At 38.0% G+C, this 22061-nt stretch overlaps 1 protein-coding gene across 13 annotated transcripts in view; it reads left to right on the forward strand.

Annotated features, from left to right (window-relative positions):
• The window catches only part of LOC137239570 (zinc finger protein 135-like), a 139050-nt gene that overhangs the window by 70455 nt on the left and 46534 nt on the right, over positions 1-22061 (forward strand). For 9 of the 13 annotated variants that reach the window (XM_067765010.1, XM_067765013.1, XM_067765009.1 and 6 more), the window contains 4 exons: positions 7109-8582; positions 11243-11704; positions 16681-16851; positions 17450-17602. In XM_067765010.1, coding sequence (XP_067621111.1) covers positions 7380-8582; positions 11243-11704; positions 16681-16806 — 1791 coding nt within the window. In that variant the 5' untranslated portion in view covers positions 7109-7379 and the 3' untranslated portion in view covers positions 16807-16851; positions 17450-17602. Of the gene's footprint in view, positions 1-7108; positions 8583-11242; positions 11705-16680; positions 16866-17449; positions 17603-22061 lie in introns of all 13 variants that reach the window. The other 4 variants (XM_067765016.1, XM_067765008.1, XM_067765017.1 and 1 more) reach the window with 4 other exon arrangements.

Genomic DNA, 22061 nt, shown 5'->3' on the forward strand with positions numbered 1-22061 from the left:
ACAACTCCGAAGAAAGTAATTGCAGCCGTACAACAATCTGCAGCATCGACACCACATAAATTGAGACTGTGGGTTGCACAAGGCGAGTAATCAGCATTCGAGTTTTTGTCGAGTATGCGACGTAGTGCTCCGTTGTAAGCTCCTTTCATATTGGCACCGTTATCGTACCCTTGTGCACGACAATCTTTTTAATGGGATTTCATGTTTACCTAGGGTATGGCAAATTAGATCAGCGATTTTCTGACCGGCTAGTTATTTGGTTACAATTCACGATCTCCAAAAACCGTTCTTGAATTGTAATATTTGTTGCTTTCGAATCGAAATAGAGTTAGCGAAAAATGAATATAACATTTAATGTGATCTTAAGTATTTTCATGTGATGGCCGTTTATCGTATAGCTTCTTCCATACCTGGAATTTCGAATATCCGCCAGGACAACAAATTTTAGTTCGATTTAAAGTATTGGTGCTTAACAGACAACATGGTAGGCAAATAAAAATCATTGCTACTGGCACTCCACACTAACCAGTCACGCTCCACTTTCTCGCCATTTGTCTTAGTACCTCTAAATCGCGGGCCCCCTGATAAACCCCAGGCCCGGGGGAATCCCCCATTCTCTCTCCCCTCTCTTTGGGCATGTTAGACGCAGTAAAACTACTTCTCGAACCCCTTTAGAGTTATATACCATTCATTTTAGCTTAAGTTTTCGGGTGAGAGTGTGTTTCCAAAATTCTAAACACCTAATTGATAAGAACAACAAAACTTTTAAAAAGAACATTTTCTTCGAAATGTTTTATTATAGACGCTTTATATTTTTATCATGTGCACAAAGCGTGCACGTAATTAGTTTCATTTGTTTCCAAACTTCTAATATGTTCTACCGTACACTGACGCAAAACCATAGTTGGGAGCACTGCAATACATTTTGAGCAATAACACTTCTCGAACTTTAGATTGACAAAATCAAGATCTTGTTCTAAGTTGTTGTTGTAGCGATAAGCACACTCTCCGAAGGCCATGGGGAGTGTTATCAAGTTGATGGGCCTTTGCCGGATGCAGATCCGGTACGTTCCGGTACCAAGCCCGACCATCTCGGGAACGATTTGTTATGATCACATGTGACCTTCTAGGCCATACCCCCCTCCCACCCCCTAGATCCGTGAGGAGTTCGGTGTCGCCAGTGTTAATAAGGCCTTAATTTTTTATGATTTTAAATGTCTGTTCATCTTACACGTATTCGTAAAATTGAATGAGTTTTAGACGGCTTCTATAGGAATTTAGAAATCGAGTTTACATTGCTTCAAATAAAACATCCTTACTACCCACTACCCATAATCTTCTTAAATTAAATTGGAATTTTTGGTTGTTCTTGCAAGAGTGTGTAGGGTCCCAACCACGATAAAAATGGCTTTGTAATTATTAGTAACTTTAAGTATATTGACCTACATAAATTATAGTACCTGGGCGACCGAGCTTTGCTCGGCAATCTTCGAGTATGCCGCATAACATACTTTGTTCTACATGTCATCATTAATCAAACTCACCTTTTTTATATGTACATATATTATATATTTTTACTTACCAATATTTGATTTCCTTAAAAATAGATTTCAAAAACATATCAAACACTAACCGCAAAATGAACTGGAATGAAAAATTTGAAATGGGTAATTCCAGCCTATAGTATAAGGGATTGTTATGACAATTAGTGAAATCGGTCGAGTATCTTCATGCGCCGAATTATTAATTTCAAAATTTTTTTTAGTTATACACTATGAAAGTTTCACAATTTTATTACATTTCAAAAACTTGTGAATTTCACGAATGACAACTATCAGTTAGTTTAATTAAATGTCAACTTACTTCCCTAAGCGCCATCTGTTGGTAAGTAGTTAAATGGTTAGATGTCATTTTCAAATTGAACATGCCTCCAGTGTAGCAAATTACCATGGTGAGATATCTTTTTGCTATGGTGAGAAATCTTTCTAATAGCAATCTGTGAGAAATTGCAATTATTCATTTCATATTTGCCAAAAATATGCATTTAAATATATTTTGCTAGAATTTGCCACGGTGCCTTGATATTGCATTTCAATTTTATTAGCGTGTGTGAAATTAAGAAAATTAAGTCGAATCATGTGTAAGATTTTTTACGAAGATTTTTAACTTTAATGTTATCCTTTAAAGCTTTAATAGAATATGAGTAAGTAGAGTACTATTTCGTCTAACTACCCCAACCCAAAATGGCAACCCTACTCAAAAATGTCCCTATTGTAATGCGGAGTGAAATACCTTTCGTTTGATACCCATATCGGCATATCTCATGAAATTTTTTTTTTAATTTCGCATAGGTGGCAACCCTAAATAGCAAGCGTACTCAAAAATGTCCCTATTGTAATACGGATTGAAATACCTTTCGTTTGATACCCATATCGACATATCTCATGAAATTTTTTTTAATTTCGAATAGGTGGCAACCCTAAATGGCAACCCCACTCAAAAATGTCCCTATTGTAATGCGGAGTGAAATACCTTTTTTTCGTTTGATACCCATATCGGCATATCTCATGCATTTTTTTTTTAATTTCGAATAGGTGGCAACCCCACTCAAAAATGTCCCTATTGTAATGCGGAGTGAAATACCTTTCGTTTGATACCCATATCGGCATATCTCATGCAATTTTTTTTTATTTCGAATAGGTGGCAACGATAAACGCAACCCTACTCAAAAATGTCCTTATTGTAATGCGGAATGAAATACCTTTCGTTTGATACCCATATCGGCATATCTCATGCAATTTCTTTTAATTTCGAATAGGTGGTAACCTTGTGAAACATTCTGAGTGGCAACACCTAGGTAGAAAGTCTTAGAAGCTGATACATTATCTCTGTGCCAAATTTCATTTAAATCGGTTGAGCCGTTCCCAAGATCGTTCCGCTATACAAATATACGAATATACAAGAATTGCTCGTTTAAAGTTATAAGATTTAGATCAGGGTCTACAAAATTTTTTAATACACAACGTTTACTCGTACCCAGGGGTATAGTAAATTTGTTTTGATAACGGTTGTAAATAATCGCATAAAGGAGACAAATTTAAACTTCGTGATATCAAAATTATCAGCATCGAAAAATGCTGTGATTGGGCCGAACACGATAACTTAAGTAAATATTAAGATATCTCTATGAAATTTTGTACTCTAGCTTATCTTTAGCCAGAGTGAATTTGTATTGAAAATGGGCGAAATCGAACTGTAACCACGTCCACTTATTCGTTAAGGAAATTATAGAAGAACTGTAACAATGCATTATAAAATATTGATAATGTGCTGAAACTTGGCGAGTAGATTAACTTTAAGACTAAACTAAGTAATAGAATCGAAAAAATTTAGTAAAAGGCTGAGCCCCGCCTACATTTAGTTATAGAAAATGTAAAACTATCGAAAGCAGTAAACCAAAAGGCGTTGAAATCATGGAATTCAACGGGTTGTCAGGGCATTTGTCAACCTCACCTTCCCGTGGCGAATGCTGTTTCTTTAGCAGGTGAGGCTCTGGCGATCACAAGTTCCTCATTGAACTAGGGAGTGGGAGCGGGATAGCCTAGAAGATTCAATGCGGTCATATTAAATTGTTCCCTAGATGCTTCCCTTAACGGACATCAGTCCGGACTGGGAGGGCAGCACAGCGAAGTAAGTGTAACAGCTAGCCATACTTCGTTTTGATTACTGTAACAGGTTAAAGTCTTACTTGCTCCTGATGTACTGTAACGAATTTATGGAAATTCCGCTCATTTGAAACCTTCTGCTAATGTTCGAATCGCTAAACTGTTTAATAAATTACTCCAATATTCTGTATTGCAGAATGGTCTTTATTTAGATTACTTTGGGAGTAGTACTTCACAACCAATAGCGTGTTTAAATGAACACTGATTACTGACTACTCAGCTTGTGCTGCTTTTATACTCTCCGTTGCTTCATTCGCATATTTCTACTAAAGTCTAAACTTTTCGACTTCTAGAACTGCTGTATCTCCTGCTTAGTAATTGAGCTACATATTGGCGTGAGTATGTGTGAGTAACACTTCGGCTGATTACTACATCTGTGTGGAGTTAGCTACGTGCGTAAAGCTGGCAGACCCAAGTGCTCAAAAATAAGTTTAAGTTGTTTGAGAATTAAGTGCATTTTAGGTGCTATTTAGGGCCACAAAAGATAATTTAGGTGCTCATTTGGTTTTCGAGATATTCGAAAAAAGTGTGGGTCTGCTAGCTTGACGTTAGGCTAGCAGACCCACAGCTTAAATTTCATTTTGTTTTAAATAAAAAATATATCGAAATTAGGAGCTATTTAGGTGCTTTTTAGGGCCACAAAAGATAATTTAGGTTTTCATTTAGTTTTCGAGATATTCGCAAAAAAGTGTGGGTCTGCTAGCTTGACGTTAAGCAGTTAAATTTCATTTTATTTTAAATAAAAAATATATCGAGATTAGGAGCCATTTAGGTGATTTTTAGGGCCGCAAAAGATAATTTAGGTTTTCATTTAGTTTTCGAAATCTTCGCAAAAGCTAAATGAAAACCTAACGTCAAGCTAGCAGACTCACACTTTTTTGTGAATATCTCGAAAACTAAATGAAAACCTAAATTATCTTTTGTGGCCCTAAAAAGCACCTAAATAGCTCCTAATTTCGATATATTTTTCATTTAAAATAAAATGAAATTTAAGCTGTGGGCAGACCCACACTTTTTTGCGAATATCTCGAAAACTAAATTATCTTTTGTGGCTCTAAAAAGCACCTAAATAGCTCCTAATTTTCATATATTTTTTATTTAAAATAAAATGAAATTTAAGTTGTGGGTCTGCTAGCTCGACGTTAAGCTAGCAGACCCACACTTTTTTGCGAATATCTCGAAAACTAAATTATATTTTGTGGCTCTAAAAAGCACCTAAATAGCTCCTAATTTTCATATATTTTTTATTTAAAAAAAATGAAATTTAAGTTGTGGTTCTGCTAGCTTGACGTTAAGTTAGCAGACCCACCCTTTTTTGCGAATATCTCGTAAACCAAATGAGCACCTAAATTATCTTTTGTGGCCCTAAACAGCACCTAAAATGCACTTAATTCTCAAACAACTTAAACTTATTTTTGAGCACTTGGGTCTGCCAACTTTACGCACGTGAGTTAGCTCTTCGTTGCCTTGTATGTATGTGTGTAAATGATGATTGATTTGATGTACACAAGAGTGGCAGCTTGCTTTATTGTTGTTGTGCCTTTATTTATTTAGTATCAGCTTAGTGATGCTAATATTCCTCACAGTACATACATATGCCCTGCATGTGCTGTGTCCCCAGATGACTGCAACCATCTTCAATTGCAATCTGGAACCTACGCCTTTTAACGGCAGCTTCCCTATGGTCTACCACTGTTGAAACTGCTAGTTTCCATGGACTCACGTTATATTACTTTGATGAGAATTTTATGAGTAGTCGCACCCATTGAATGGGGCGAAGCATTGTTAACACAACAACAACAACAACAGACAGCAGCTCAGGGTCCTCGCAGTCACGCGTTTTTGACTCTGCTTTTCTTCCTGTAAAGTTGGCTCGCTTCCCTTTTCAACTCCCGGTAGCGTTTACACACTTTTTATGCAACGACGAAAACCCCCTAGGTGTTTAATCGCCAATTAATGATGATTTTCGCATGAGAACTAGAAATTTTTAAATGAAGGGAACTCAAAATTCAGAAATTTAGCAAATCTTAAAATAAAATTTGGCGGGCAAATATATAGCTTCTCCAACCCAGTTGTTAACCTCACCTGCCCGTGGCGAATCCTGCTTCTTTAGCAGCCGAGGCTCTGGCGACCCCAAATTTATCTATGGGTGGGAGCGGAATGGCCGATAAGGTTGAATGTGCTCATATTAAATCGTACACGAGATGGTCGAGTTTGTTACCCGAACGTACCGGATCTATATCCAGCAAAGAACCATTAACATCGATAACACTCGCCAAAACCTTTGGGGAGTATCTCTAGAGCTATAAAAACAACAGCATACATTAAATTTCGAAGAGGAAATACTTTTAAATTTGATCGTTTTTAGTCATCCTGGTTATGATATTGTAACGCATTTAGGGAAATTCCGCTTATTTGCAACCTTCTGCTAACGTTCGAATCGCTGAACTGTCGAATAAATAACTCCAATATTCTGTATTGCAAAATGTTCTTTAATATACTACTTTGGGAGTAGTACAAATATAATTCACAATTATACTTCAATATCACGTACTTCACAAAAACGTGTTGAAATCAAACGTGATTAGTGATTCCTCAGCTTGCGCTGCTTTTATACTCTCAGTTTTCTCGTTCATCCATTTCTCCCAAGGTCTAGTCATTTCGCGAAACTATATTCCAGAACAATTGTATCCCTTGCTTGGTTATTAGCTATATACATGTATACGTATTTGTAGTTTGTGTTTTTCTTATAGCCATATGCGGGTGTATGCGTGAGTACTACTTCGGCTGATGATTACATGTGTTTGTGGGTAGATAGATAGATAGATAATTAATTGTGGATCGCACTGCGACCATTGGTCTATTGTGCCCTCATCTGCTTCACAACACCTCATCCAAGCCGACATCACTGATGAACCCTAGCAGTTCACCTGGCTTGAGGGATTTGATGTGAGAATGCTCTGGCCATGGTGAGCCTATAAACTTAGCTCTACGTCCTGAGATTGCATCACACTCCAGGAGGATATGGTCCGCCGTCTCCGCTGACCGATCACAAAATCGGCATGTGTTGTTCGATATTATACCCAGCTTCTGCATGTGGTGTTTGTGAGTATCTCTTCGTTGCCTTGTATGTATGTGTGTAAATGATGATTGATTTGTTTACGTACATACGAGTGGTTGCTTAGTATCAGCTTAGTGATGCTAGTATCAGCTTAGTGTTGCTAATATTCGTCACAATATTTAAATATTTGTGAACAAAATTTCCAAATAATGCTGGCTGGAACTTAGAAAGCTTTTGACAGTAAAATAGCAAAGTTTCTATGTTATCTGTGGTTTCTAGACAGATAATACCCCTAATGTGTATAATTTCTTCCTTTTTTCAGAATTGTAATATTAAAGTCGAAGAAGCAAATATAAGACAGCAGCTATGCGGTGAAGTTTTCTGCAAATTTAGTAGCCAATAACGCAAAAAAGTACAAAACACTGAAATAATGAATGAAGGTGGAAGAATCTGTTTAGTTTATAACACCAGATTGTGACCAATACGTTCCTAATAACTCAACAAATTACTCTGTGAAGACTTGTGCAGAAGATTTAAAGCCGGTGCCAAATAATAGCCTTGCAGCAAATACGTTAAACGCTGAAGAAATTGTAATGCCTCAAACAATCACAGATCATAACCAAAACTCCAACGAGCCTCTTGCGGCAGTCACAGTACAAAACTGTAAGCAAAACGCTGGTACAGCATACGAGCCTACCCCACTGTTTGACCATACGTATGCGGCTAATATCGGCTTTTCTAAAAAATCGCCAGCGAAATGTTTGTCATTACAACATAGCCAGTCACAACTTCGGGACTCTACATTAGTCCAGAACGAATTACAAGTATATTCAAACAATGACTATCACTCAGATAGCACACAAAAGCAACATTTTAGCCTTACCCAAGGCATCTTAAAGATTTCTTACGTGGAAAAATATATTGATGATTCGATGATAACGTCAGACCCATCAATAACATGTAATCAAAACAATTCTGTAAAGCTTAGCACAGATGATTTATCAACAACTACCGACAATGGTAATGATAAAACCCAAATGGAACACGATGCAGACAGACGCGTATTTTATGGTTTTGAATGTGTGTTAACCGAATGCGCCAGCAATCTCGAAGAAAATTATAATAACGAAAATGATGAGGATGATGATGATTATGATGATGAAAATCAGAACGTAGAAATAATAAATAAAAGTATTGTTGATCATATAACAAATAAAGTTGCTAACGCATCAAATGACTACTGCAGAGATAATAGATATAATGAGACACAAATGCAAAGTAACGTAACAGCGAAATCAATAGCTACAAAAAAAACTATAACGAAATCAAAACCAAGATTAAAAGAAAAAAGACCGGAAAGAAAACCGGGAAAAAAAGTTTTCTTAACAAGTTTCAGTCAAAATGGCAAAGTGGATATTATATATACGTGTAGTAAATGCTCATTACGTTTTCAACACAAATCACATTTTACAATTCATATGGAAAGTAAACACTCATGTCGTGATTTACCAACTTATACCTGTGCTGAATGCTGGCAATTATTTGAGGACGAGCCTTCATTACAAGCTCATATGAATCACGAGCACCCATTGCTAGTTTTGGAATTTCCTTGCTTGCTATGTGAACGCAAATGTGCTAGCGAACTTGATTTGGCCAAACATAAAGCAGAAGATCATTTTGAGAAACGTAAATTTGATTGTACAGATTGCGGCCAACGTTTTATAAGTAGGGAAGTTCTAAATGTACATTTAACTATACACTCACTTCATTCTTCACAGAACGCTGATTTAAAAAAGGTGAGCTCAAATTTTATGTTTTTATATTCTTGATCGTTATGCCATAATGTCTTATTTAGTTAGTATTTGTACTTTTGGTGAATCGGTAATTAAATAACCAAATTTCCCCTTTAAGGTTTCTTCTTCAATAATCGGCAATTTCGTATACATTCTCATATCGTCTTCTTATACTACGTTCAAACAGAAAAATAAATTGAGGCAATTTCGATTTAAATTAATTAAACTCAATTTAGCTTACACAATAGTAATTTGATAGCTGGTGGGCTCATCTCTACAGCAACAACATACCTTTGTTCAGACTGTCAAAATGTGCGTGTTGGTATAAAACGAATAAAATGGAATGAAAACATAAAACTTTGCAATTTTTGTGTACTTTGCAAAATATGTTCAGTATTTTGGTTTCATTTTGAGTTTGCCATCATCTTTTGACAATCCCTACCCCAGTGAAAAGAAAACAATAAAATCCACTGATGAGATGAGCCAACCATATAGTTGAGCCATGCGTAACTAACGTTTAAATCTACTCAGTAAACACACTTTACAAAGTTGCGTATGCAGTTTGAAACAATTTATTACGCAATTGTTTTTAAATTGGCAATTTATTATTAAAATTTATGATATGTTAAATTGCGTAATAAATTACCCCAATGGTATAAATTGCCAATTTGGTGTGTGTTTGTATAGTATTAGACTAAACACTTACTAAATTGGCGCTTAACCGTTTAAACGCTTATGGCCGTCCAACAAGGCGCGCCATTCGCCGTAGCCAAAGCGTAAATCTTTTGAGTACTTTTGTCTCGAGCACTCCCAGAATGATTCTTCGCTCGTTTTCAAAGCTGATGTTGTTATTAGTCTTTATGCTGCTTTTGTCTCGAGCACTCCCAGAGTGATTCTTCGCTCGTTTTCAAAGCTGATGTTATTAGTGTTTATGGTGCTTTCGAAATAAACGAATTAGGTTCCTATGTCCTCATTCACCATCAAACTCATCTTTCCGCTTCTTTTTCAGCTTGGAGTAAGCCGAACCTACGGCGCGGGTGTACAGGCCGATGATATCAATATCGTCAGCATATGTCAGTAATTTCACGCTTTTATAAAATATTGTAACGAATTTAGGGACATTCCGCTTATTTGAATTCTTCTGCTAACGTTCGAATCGCTAAACTGTTGAATAAATAACTCCAATATTCAGTAATGCAAAATGGTCTTTATTAGACTACTTTGAGAGTACTTCACAATAACACTTATACTTCACAACTAATTGCGTGTTTAAATCAAACTGATTACTGATTACTCAGCTTGCGCTGCTTTTATACTCTCTGTTGCTTCATTCGCAAATTTCTACTAAAGTCTAGATGTTTCGCCTTCTAGAACTGCTGTATCTCCTGCTTGGTAATTTCTATATACATGTATATTTGTAGTTTATGTCTATCTTATAGCCATATGCGGGTGTATGCGTGAGTACTACTTCGGCTGATGATTACATGTGTTTGTGAGCATATCTTTGTTGCCTTGTATTTATGTGTGTAAATAATGATTGGTTTGTTTTACGTACACAAGAGTGGCGGCTTGCTTTATTGTTGTTGTGCCTTTATTTATTTAGTATTAGCTCAGTGCTGCTAATATTCGTCACAATATTGTTCCAGGGCGGTTAAGCTCGGCAGCTTGTATTATTTTTTCCAGCATCAAATTAAAGAAATCGCACGATAGGGGGTCACCCTGTCTGAAACCTCGTTCAGTTTCGAACGGCACGAAGAGGTTTTTACCAATTCCAACTGAGCTGTTGGTGTTGCTCAGCGTCTCATTTTGCATAGCCGTGCAAGTTTTTCGGGGAAACCAAATTCAGACAGCGGCATATAGGCAGCTCTTTTGGTGCTGCCGAAGTCGACTTTAAAATCGACGAAGAGGTGATTTGTGTCAATTCTTTTCTCGCGGTGTTTTTCAAGGATTTGCCACATAGTGAAAATCTGGGCAACGCTAGATTTACCAGGTTTGAAGCCGCAGTGGTAAGGTCCAATCAGCCGATTCACGGCGGGCTTTCTCACAATACACTTTGACAGGACCTTATATGCGATTTTAAGTAGGATGAATGCACGATAGATGGCGCAGTTTGTAGCTTTGTCCCTCTCAGATACCAGAAGTTTTCCCTCCATAATCGAAGTACACTGGACATCGGTTACAAGGTCGCCGTTTTCGTTCTTCCTTCTGTCGGTGCATTTTTCGTAAAATTTGCGAGCGTCATTTCTGCTGGTCGTGGTGTGGTGGGAAAAGCAGCATAAAAATTTAGAAACAAGTTTTTTCAATTATAAAAAAGTTTTTCTAACCGAGGTCGCCCCTCGGCAGTGATATGGCACGCACTCCGATGCTATTTCTGTCATGAAAAGCTTCTCAGTGAAAACCCATCTCCCTTGCAGATGCCATTCGGAGTCTGCGTGTCTGGTGCCAGTTTGTAGGAAATATTAAGGGAGCACGACGCAAATTGGAAGAAAAGCTCGGGCTTGAATCTCTTATTTTTTTTTTATTCTGGTGGCTAGCAGCTCAAGCTCCTGGCACTCTGCTTGAAAGAACTTTCAAGCAGTTTTATAAAATACGATTAACAATTATGAGTAAAAATACCATTGATTCTAAAATTTTGACATTAACAAATATGGATATCAATGCAGCACCCGTGGGAAGAGATCAAGAAACAAATGCAACGTAAAAAATATACCAAAATATCTAATGAGGAGCAATTAGAAAGTTCGATCATTGACATTCTTTACACTTGTCCGAAATGTTCATTACGTTATCAACATAAAACACATTTTACCACTCATATGAGAAATGAACACTCATGTTACGGTTCACCAAATTATACTTGTGCTGATTGTTTGCAATTATTTGATGACGAGGATTCCTTGCGAACTCATATAACTCTTGATCATCCACTTACAATACTGGAAGTTCCGTGTTTACTGTGTGAAAGGAAATTTCCAAGCGAATCAGCTTTGTCCCGACATAAAATACGATATCATTTCGTGGAACGTAAAAATGTTTGTAAAGAATGTGGCGAAAATTTTACTAACAAGAAACTGCTACGAACACATGCGAGGATACATTATACGAGGAATCGTCCAACTGTAAAGGTGAGATTAAAATGATGCTGTTATTTTGCTATAGGGTTTGTCTAATTTATTATTTAAGAATTCATTAGCTTAAGACAAATATTCAATTATTATGTTTTTCTAAGAAAAAGTGAAAAGAAAGAAAGAAACATTTACTGGCATATTGCGATGGTACCATTTCGAAAACCGCCACGTAATCATCATCACCGGGATTCGAACCGCGAATCACACGGCGAAACAGCAGTTGCCTTAACCGTGTTTCGCGGTTCGAATCTCGGTGAAACCTTTGATAACATTACGAAATTGCCTGATGATGATTACGTGGTGGTTTTCGAAATGGTACCATCGCAATATGCCAGTAAATGTTTCTTTCCCTCTTTTCAGTTTCTCTTAGAAAAACATATAAGCCGGTGTTAAGCTCATAAATTCCTAAATAATAAGTATAAATTGAACACACCATTAAACAAACAAACATAAATTTGTCTAATATCTTTGATTTTTGGCCTTTTTTTCACGTAGCGTCTTCTAAATTTGGCCGCAAACAAGTGTTACCATAATTTGTTTGACAAACAAACGAAAAAACCCCAACTAGACACCAGGACTTATATTATAGAATAACTTCGTCCTCTTGGCAAATGCCAGAAGTTTTCTCAGCTTAAATGCTGCCTCGAGATGTTGTTGTTGTAGCGATAAGGACACTCCCCGAAGGCCTTGGGGAGTGTTATCGAGTTGATGGTCCTTTGCCGGATGCAAATCCGGTACGTTCCAGTACCAAGCCCGACCATCTCGGGAACGAACCCCAGCGGGTTAGGGGATCAGAATATACCCGCGGTAGGTATGCCTGTCGTAAGAGGCGACTAAAATACCAGATTCAAGGGACTGTGTAGCGCAACCTTTCAGGTTGTCAGCGCAATATATAGCTTCTCCAAACCCAATTGTCAACCTCACCTATCCGCGGCGAATCCTGTTTCACTAACAGACGAGGCTCTGGCGACCCCAAGCTCCTCATGGAACTTGGGGGTAGGGAGGGAGGGAATGGCCTGAAGGTTTAATGTGGCCACATAAATCGTTCCCGAGATGGTCGGGCTAGCACCTTAATGGTGCTATGGTACCGGAGCGTACCGGATTTGTATCCGGAAAAGGACCATCTCATCGATAACACTCCCCAAAGCCTTCGAGGAGCAACCTTATCGCTACAACAACAACAACAACATCTCGGGAACGATTTGTTATGACCACATGCGACCTTCTAGGCCATAACGCCCTTCCACCCCCAGGATCCATGAGGTTGACAATTGGGTTTGGATAAGCTATGTATTGCGCTGGCAACCTGAAAGGGCTGCGCTACACAAACACACTCTTGAAACTCTGTCGCCCATAGTAGTTGAAGCCTTGACCTAGCGAGCGCAGGCTACGAACACAGAACGTGTTCAACCGTTTCTTCGTGTAGTTTGCATTCCCTACATCTGCTGTTGTTGACGAGGCCTAACTTTTAAGCATGTGACGCCAAAAGGCAGTGTTAAGTTAGTATGTCCATCATGAGCCTTAAGTCGCGCCTCTTAAGAGATACATATGTATGAGCAATTTTGTGAGTCTAACGGATTTCGACTTCTGCCGTGGATTCATCGAGTGCTGCGCCCTTCTTTGCCAACTCATCGGCCTTTTCGCTATCTTCTATCCCTTTATGACAAGGAACCCAGTATAGATGTATTTTCCGGCCTGAGCGAAATCTCTCCAATATTTATTTGCATTCCAGGACACTTCTTGGTGAAGTAGTGTTTGAGATTATAGCTTTGATAGACGCCTGACTATATATATACATACATATATTGACGCGAGTGCGGCTTACCCTTTCACGTTTATAACTAATTCTTTGGCTGTGCAAATATTTTGAGCACTCTATATTCCTCTATACATATTTTGGATATTTCACTGATAACTTTCCTTGATATTGTAACGAATTTTGGGATATTCTGCTTATTTGCAACCTTCTACTAACGTTCGAATCGCTAAGCTGTTGAACAAATCACTCCAATATTCTGTATTGCAAAATAGTCTTTATTAGTCTACTTAGGAAGTAGTACAATTATATTTCACAATTAAACTTCGCAACTGATAGCGTGTTTAAATCAAACTGATTACTGACTACTCAGTTTTCGCTGCTTTTATACTCTCTGTTGCCTCGTCCACCCAATTCTTCTAAGGTCTAGTAACTTCGCGAACTTCATGCTTGGTTACCAGCATATGCCTGGCGTACATGTATATTTGTAGTTTATAGTCTCTCGCATAGCCATATGCGTCTGTATATATGAGTACTACTTCGGGTGATGGTGAGTATCTCTCTGCTGCCTTGTATGTCCATGTGTAAATGGTTATTGATTTGTTTACGTACTACAAGTGGCTGCTTAGTATCGGATTAGGGATGCTAGTATCATTTAGTGATGTGAATATTCGTCACAATATTCAAAAATTCGTATGCACTTTCGTTTTGTTACTATAACAAACATTTTTAATAAAAGTCGGTTCAAGATAATATGAGTTTGAAACCGTAAGATGAGAGCAATGCGAATTTTATAACCAAAGTATTACTCTGACAACTTGGAAAATGTTGACGCATACATTTAGTATCCTATGTTACTTAACGAAGAAATTAATAAAATATTGCTTCCCTGTTAAGCACGCTACCTCCAGGATTTCTGCTGCTCTGCTTCACGGCTACAGTTTCCGCCTCAAAGACACTGGAGTGATTTGACACCCTGTTAATTTGGAACCATCGGTCTACACGTGTATACCATTTGCCATTTCCGCACCTTTGCGCCAACCCTCCGGCTCTATTGTGACCCCAAGATCTCTTTCGAAGCTCAGGCGTGGAACCATGTAGTCCGTTCGTCCTATATTTAATGACGTTTTACTGCTGTGTCCAGACGGCCTGAACTGCAGCTGCCCAGAGGCCCTAAGCCTTGTTGCAGTTGCTAGGGCTATGTCTTTGGCTATTAGGTCTGCAGGTGGGATATGCAGCATGGCATGCAATGCTGCTGTCCGGGTAGTTTTCAGGGCTCCCGTTATGCTAATCATTGATAAGGTGCATACCCCCTCAAGTTTTTTGGTAAACGTACTTTTTTTGTGGCTGTTGGGCAAACAAGGACCCCATAGTAAAGTATGGGTTTGACAATTGCCAATGTGAGAGTGGGTGATAGGCCCCACGTATGCTTTCTTTACTCTCTTCCATAACAACTTACTATCTAGTATAATTCCAAGATATTTTGTGCTGTGCTTTTCTTGTGAAGTTACCCTTCCAAGCTTAGGCTTAATCCAATTAGGGACCTTATATCTCCTAGTAAAGAATACTAGATCGGTTTATTCCGGTTAGCGGTAACCCGACCCCATATGCCCAGGCATGTACATCCCGAAGTGCCTGATCCATCAGAGAGCTGATTGTTGGTAGACATCTACCGCTTATGTTGACTGAAACGCCAACTAGTTGATGACCAGCGTCCACAGCATTGTTCATAATACGCCACCTTGCGGCGTTCCTCTGTTTACAGATTTTGTGGCCTCGATTGGACCCCATTGCAACGATATCATTCCGCAGCTTAACATGAAACCAATCCAATTTTCTAAAGCCGGATGTACCTCAATCTAGTTGAGACTTTCGATGATTGCTCGTCTCAAGACTGTTAAAAGCCCCGGCAATGTCCAGAAAGACACCTGGTACTGGAGCGTTCTATGTACGCACAGAAATTTTTCAATACAACACTTTTAGACTTGCTAATTTCACTTATATTTCCTCAACTGATCTGTATATTCTTCCCAGCACTCTTCGCTTTTTGCAACTTTTGCCACCTCAAAAAGGTCCTTTACCTGCTTTCGAATAATCATATGTGGATTATTTTTATTGATCATTCGAGGGTCATCAAAATCTCGTGGTAGTTTAAGTTTTTAGAGTTAAGTTTCAATCTTTGACCATTCCAGAGGCTTGGTTTGGGTTTCGATTTCTGTTTGGTTTCGGAAGGTTTTGTTGCGGTCCATGTACCATAATATTAAGACTTCATTAAAACTGTAAAATATTCAAGAAGGATTATCTCACGAAATTGGTTTCTAAAGACTTAGGCTGAAGTTTGAGTGGAAGCTTCGCTTCTATATTATTTTCTGCCAGCTTAGAAAAAAATTTCAATTGGAATAGAAAAAACAAACTAACGAGCAGCCCTCGAATTCCAGCTTTCGCTACGCTAAAACTCCATCGCTAAAAATCTCTCGAACAATATCAAGTGCGCAGAAAAGTGTGCAACATTTAGTACCGTTTGGTCATAAGCAATAACCGCCTAAAGGGCCAATTAATGGTGACTTATAACCATAAAACCATAATCAGATAAAACAGCTGATCGAACCTACTTTATGGAAATCAATGTAATCGATTAATGGTGCCATACCATAACGTTAATGCCATAACCATACCATAGCCAACCAATTGGTTTTTGGTTTTCCATATCCATAACCTAAAAATATTTGAGTTGGTGAATTTAATAACTTTTTGTAGATTTTATTCATAGTTTTGGATACGATATGACTAAGAGACTTATTTTTTGTGGAATATGTTTGTAATTTTTTGCGTTTTCTTCATTTTTATGAAATGGTCACGATTTTTAGCTTAATGCACCATTAATCGATCACATTGGAGATGGTTATGGATATAGGTATGGTTACGACTATGGCGTTAGGGTTAAGGAAGTTTAATTGGCCCTTAAGTCCTATGTAAAAGATTGGGAGTTAGTTACTAAATGTTGCATACTTTTGTGCGCACTTAATACTGTTTAACGGTATTCTTGGCGATAGAGTTTTAGCGTTAGCGAAGGTTCTTAATTTGCTGTTGCGTTTCAATTAAAACTTTTTGTCTAAGCGATGAAAAAAATTTTTGAAGCTATAGAAAAAAGGCCATTACTTCTTAACTATAGAGCCAAGCAAATGTATATTAAACTCAATTATTTCTTTTATTATAGCCTCCTGAAGCATATCACATAATTTCGAAAAATTTTGCTTGTGACCAATGCGATGCGGCTTTTGCTGACTCTACGGGTCTACGCATGCATAAATTATTAATCCATACAAAGAAATTACCAACATAGATCATCATCACAAACAAGTGGAAGGTTAAATAGCTTTTGGTTGATGTATGTATATTAGGGTGGGTCGGTTTGTCCGGACGAAAGTTAACCTATATCGCGCCATCGATTTTTCGATATGATTTGGGCTCAGGAAAAAAAGTTCCACTACGCATACCCAAAAAAATAATTTTCGAGCTTGTGAAATTTAATTTTTTTTCACTTTTTTCGATTGTGATTTTTAAGGTTTTTTTCATGATCTACTAAAAAAATTTTCATGTATACCCTGTCCGACCCAAAAATGTCCCCTAAACACGTTGTCGATAAACAAATACTTTTTTTTTTCAAAAAACTGTTATCGACGTATTTAGCGGATATTTTTGGGTCGGACAGGGTATACAAGAAAATTTTACAATCGAATGAAAATTTGTTTAGTAGGTCATGAAGAAAACCTTAAAAATCAAAGTCGAAAGAAAGTAAAAAAAAAATGAAATTTCGCAGGCTCGAAAATTATTTTTTTGGGTATGCGTAGTGGAACTTTTTTCCTGAGCCCAAATCCTATCGAAAAATCGATGGCGCGATATCGGTTAATAAATTGAGCCAGTCTAATGTATGTATACGAGATCTTTTTATTAAAATAAAATATATATCTTTGTTTATTTTATAGCACTCAGCACCTGCAAGCATAGTATCGGTGGAACTGAAATTCCATAAAAGCAATAGATGTCTTGAAATATGTACATACATATAAAATAGTATCTAGATAGATAGTTTCAAATTCAAAAATCTACAATTAATGAGTTGACGAGGATGGCACAAGGTACTTTTAATTATCTTATCTCTTATATGTACTATTAGGTAAACAAATAACGATTGTTTATTGAGAGAAGAATAAAACCTTAGAGCTATTTATTATTATAATAGAACTCAATCCATTTATCGATAGTCCGTGTACCAACGAACTTGTACATCTTTATCTCGATAGAACTTACATTATTATACACAATAGTCACGATTCTGCCATACAAATACATCACTAAGGTCCGGTTTTCAGTAGATGGTTTAGCTTTGTTTAAACTCTAGTTAAACTACAGACTATATTTGGTTTTTGGTTTTTAATTATGTTGTTGTTGTAGCATTGCTTCGCCCCATCCAATAGGTGCGACCGATCACAAATTGTCATCAATATCCTCTAACGGGAGTCCAAGGAAACTTGCTGTTTCAACAGGGAAGGACAATAATGATAGGAGTGTTAGAGGCGTTGGTTCCACATTACAATTAAAGAGATGGTTGGTGTCATGTGGGGACACATTGCAAGCGGGCCATACATTTTTTATGTCGGGGTTGATTCTGGATAGGTAATAGTTTAACCTGTTACATTATCCAGATCGAAGTTTAGCTAGGGTGACTCGCGTTTCCCTGGGGAGTATGCATTCCTCTTCAGCAAGTTTTGGGTACTGTTGTTGTTGTTGTAGCGAAAGGTTGCTCCCCGAAGGCTTTTGGGAGTGTTATCAATGTAATGGTCCTTTGCCGGATACAGATCCGGTACGCTCCGGTACCACAGCATCATTAAGGTGCTAGCCCGACCATCTCGGGAACGATTTATGTGGCCACACCCAAGTTCCATGAGGAGCTTGGGGTCGCCAGAGCCTCGTCTGTTAGTGAAACAGGATTCGCCGCGGATAGGTGAGGTTGACAATTGGGTTTGGAAAAGCTGTATCTTGCGCTGGCAACCTGAAGGGTTGCGCTACACAGCCCCTTGAATCTGGTATTTTAGTCGCCTTTTACGACAGGCATACCTACCGCGGGAATATTCTGACCGCTGAGTACCTGCTATGTTTTTTGGCTTCATACGGCTGAGTTCTCAGGTGTCGTATTTCCTCATAATACTTTCGGAGATGACGCCTTAAGCCCCTGGGCGGTGTTGGCTCATCAATCAGATGTCTGTTGGGATGCCCAGGTTTCTGGGTATTCAACAGGAACTGTTTGGTTAGTGCCTCATTTCTCTCCCTGATGGGGAGTATTCTGTTGTTGTTGTTGTTGTAGCGATTAGGTTACTCCCCGAAGGCTTTGGGGAGTGTTATCGATGTGATGGTCCTTTGTCGGATACAGATCCGATACGCTCCGGTAACACAGCACCATTAAGGTGCTGGCTTGACCATCTCGGGAACGATTTATATGGCCACATTAAACCTTCAGGCCATCCCTCCCTCCCCACCCCCAAGTTCCATGAGGAGCTTGGGGTCGCCAGAGCCTCGTCTGTTAGTGAAACGGGATTCGCCGCTCGAAGGTGAGGTTGACAATTGGGTTGGAGAAGCTATATATTGCGCTACACAACCCCTTGAATCCCATGGGGAGTATTCTCGCCTCATTATGTAGGTGGTGTTCTGGGGACATAAGAAGACAGTCCGTGGCGGTTCTGAGAGCAGTATTTTGGCAGGCCTGTAGCTGCTTCCAGTGAGTAGATTTTAGGCTTGGCGACCATATAGGGGCCAATTGCTTTTTAAGTTGTAATGAGCGTTTCTTTGTCTTTTCCCCCCAAGTACTGGCAGCAAGAGATTTGAGGATTTTATTACGGTTCTGGATTTTCGGTACAATTGCGGCTGTATGCTCACCAAAATGTAGATCCTTATCAAATGTCACATCCAAGATTTTGGGGGGTAGGACAGTCGGTAGCCTAGTGCCATCGACGTGGATGTTCAAAATGGTGGACATTTGGGACGTCCATGTTGTGAATAAGGTCGTGGAGGATTTAGTCGGTGATAATTCCAGGTTTCGCGAGGCGAAAAAAAATGGAGAGATCAGGGAGGTAGCCGTTTATTCTGTTGCAAAGCTCATCGATCTGTGGGCCTGGGCCTGTGACCATTATTGTGCAGTCATCGGCGTAGGAAACGATAGTAACTTCTTCTGATACTTTGATATGTAGGGTTTTTAATTATCTAGATACATTGTAGAAAAGCTGAATTTTGTTTACCCAACAAGCATGGAAAAAATATTTCTTACCTCTTTTCTATATAATAATAATAATAATATTTCTCCAGCATTCGAGAAATGTATAGCATCTAGCTCTGATGTTGATATCCAACATTATTTTCAAATATGGTAGCTCTCAATTTTAATATCCAACACCATTCACCAATCGCTATCCAACATTGGAAAATATTTTTTATATATATCTATAGCTCTCGAGTTGATCTCCAACATCAAAATTAAATTATTCTCCAATCTTGGAAATATTTTCACACATCTATATATCTCAAACGAATATCCAGCAAATTTCTCCAGTTGGCATCCTACATTAGATATCGAGTTCAGGTAGTTTTAAAAAAATATTTTCTAAGGTTGCACCACAAAAGCCAACAATTTGTGAGAAATAAACAAGTGGATGCTAGTTATCAACCTGAGTTCTAATTATACTCAAACCCAAGTGCTTATTGAGTACATAGTCGACGCCATTGCTGAGAGAAAAAACACAGTGATCAAATAAGTAAAAAGTATAAATTAAAAAAACCATGATCTTTTTCCAATTTTTTATGTTTATAAACATACATATACATATGTAATACTCCACTTATTGAACATTTTCTATTAGCAATATAGGATTACGCATACAAAAAAAAAAAAAAAAATAAATGTAAATAAAATAATTTTAAAAAAATTTAAGTTAAACGGTTTTATTAAAAACAATACTTACATGAAGTAATAATAATACTAAAAGCTAGAAAATAATTAGGTAGGTCCTAGGTACTAGTCATCACACTCCTCATCAATCTAGAGCGTTTATCAGACAATTAAATAAAAGCGTTGTGCGCGTGAAATTTCTAAAAATGTGGGACGTAGCATAACCTGATTAAGGTTCAGTTGGTCTTATATATGACTATCAATAGAAATTTTACGCGTCCAACGCTTTTATTTAATTGTCTGATCAACGCCCTAAATTGATGAGAAGTGTGATGACTATGATGACAATAACACCGTTTAACTTAAACAATTTTATTAAATTATTTTATTTTCAAGTTTTTAGTCTTTATTTAATTGCCTATTATTTCTCATTCTATTTAGTTCATTTAGTGACTCATTATTACAAGGACTCTTTCCTGACAATTTGTTACAATCTAAGTCCTCAATACATAATCCTTCCAAAGACTTTACTCGACTCTGCCCCACGTATGCTTGTCCCTCCTCGAACTCCAAAATATTTTGATGTAACATCTACCGGACTGTATGTAATATTTGTTCCAAATATGAGCCAAATCGGACATCATAGGTCGCTTTCTATTCATGTATGTATTATGTGTTCCAAATCGGACCACAAATACGATTTTTTGAATATCTCGATCATTGCGCCACCTAGCGGCGATTTTTTTTTTTCATAGGTCGCTTTTTATTTTTGTATGTATTATGTGTTCCAAATATGAGCAAAATCGTACCACAAATAAAATTTTGTTTGAATATCTCGATCCTTGCGCCACCTACCGGCGATTTTTTTTCATAGGTCGTGTATTACGTGTTCCAAATATGAGCAAAATCGTACCACAAATACGATTGTTGTGAATATCTCGATCCTTGCGCCAACTATCGGCGATTTTTTTTTCTTATTATTGCATTGTCATCGGGCTCTGAACTATATTCCAAGTTTCAAGCTTGTAGCTTATCGGGAAGTTACTTAAATTTCAATTACAAAATTGGTGCCGCCCAAAGCCTGTCAAGTCAACCTACTAAATAAAATCGTTTAAAAAAGTGTATCTCTGGAATGTTTTCAATTTTATATTTTGCAATCAAAATAAACAACGCGAACCAGTGATAGATAACTAGAGTTTAGCCCTGCCACATCGGCCGCTTAAGCTTAGCTTAAACTTCGGTTAAAGTTGACTGAAAAACTGCATAAGTTTAAGCGTATTTTAACTGGCTGAGTACGTGTATTGAAAAACCGGGCGTAAAATGTGCAGTATGTAGAGCACATATTGAAATATACTTACAGGGTTTGTATCATGTTATTAAATACCATTTCTATTCCCAACGTGTACTTGTACACAAGGGTTAGGTGGTCAGAATATACCCGCGGTAGGTATGCCTGTTGTAAGAGGCGACTAAAATACCAGATTCAAGGAGCTGTGTAGCGCAACTCTTTCCAGTTGCCAGCGCAATATACAGCTTCTCCAAACCCAATTGTCAACCCCCCTATCCGCGGCGAATCCTGTTTCACTAACAGACGAGGCTCTGGCGACCCCAAGCTCCTCATGGAACTTGGGGGTGGGGAGGGAGGGATGGCTTTGAAG

The sequence above is a fragment of the Eurosta solidaginis genome, chromosome 2, assembly GCF_040869045.1.
Source record: "Eurosta solidaginis isolate ZX-2024a chromosome 2, ASM4086904v1, whole genome shotgun sequence".
NCBI lineage: Eukaryota > Metazoa > Arthropoda > Insecta > Diptera > Tephritidae > Eurosta > Eurosta solidaginis.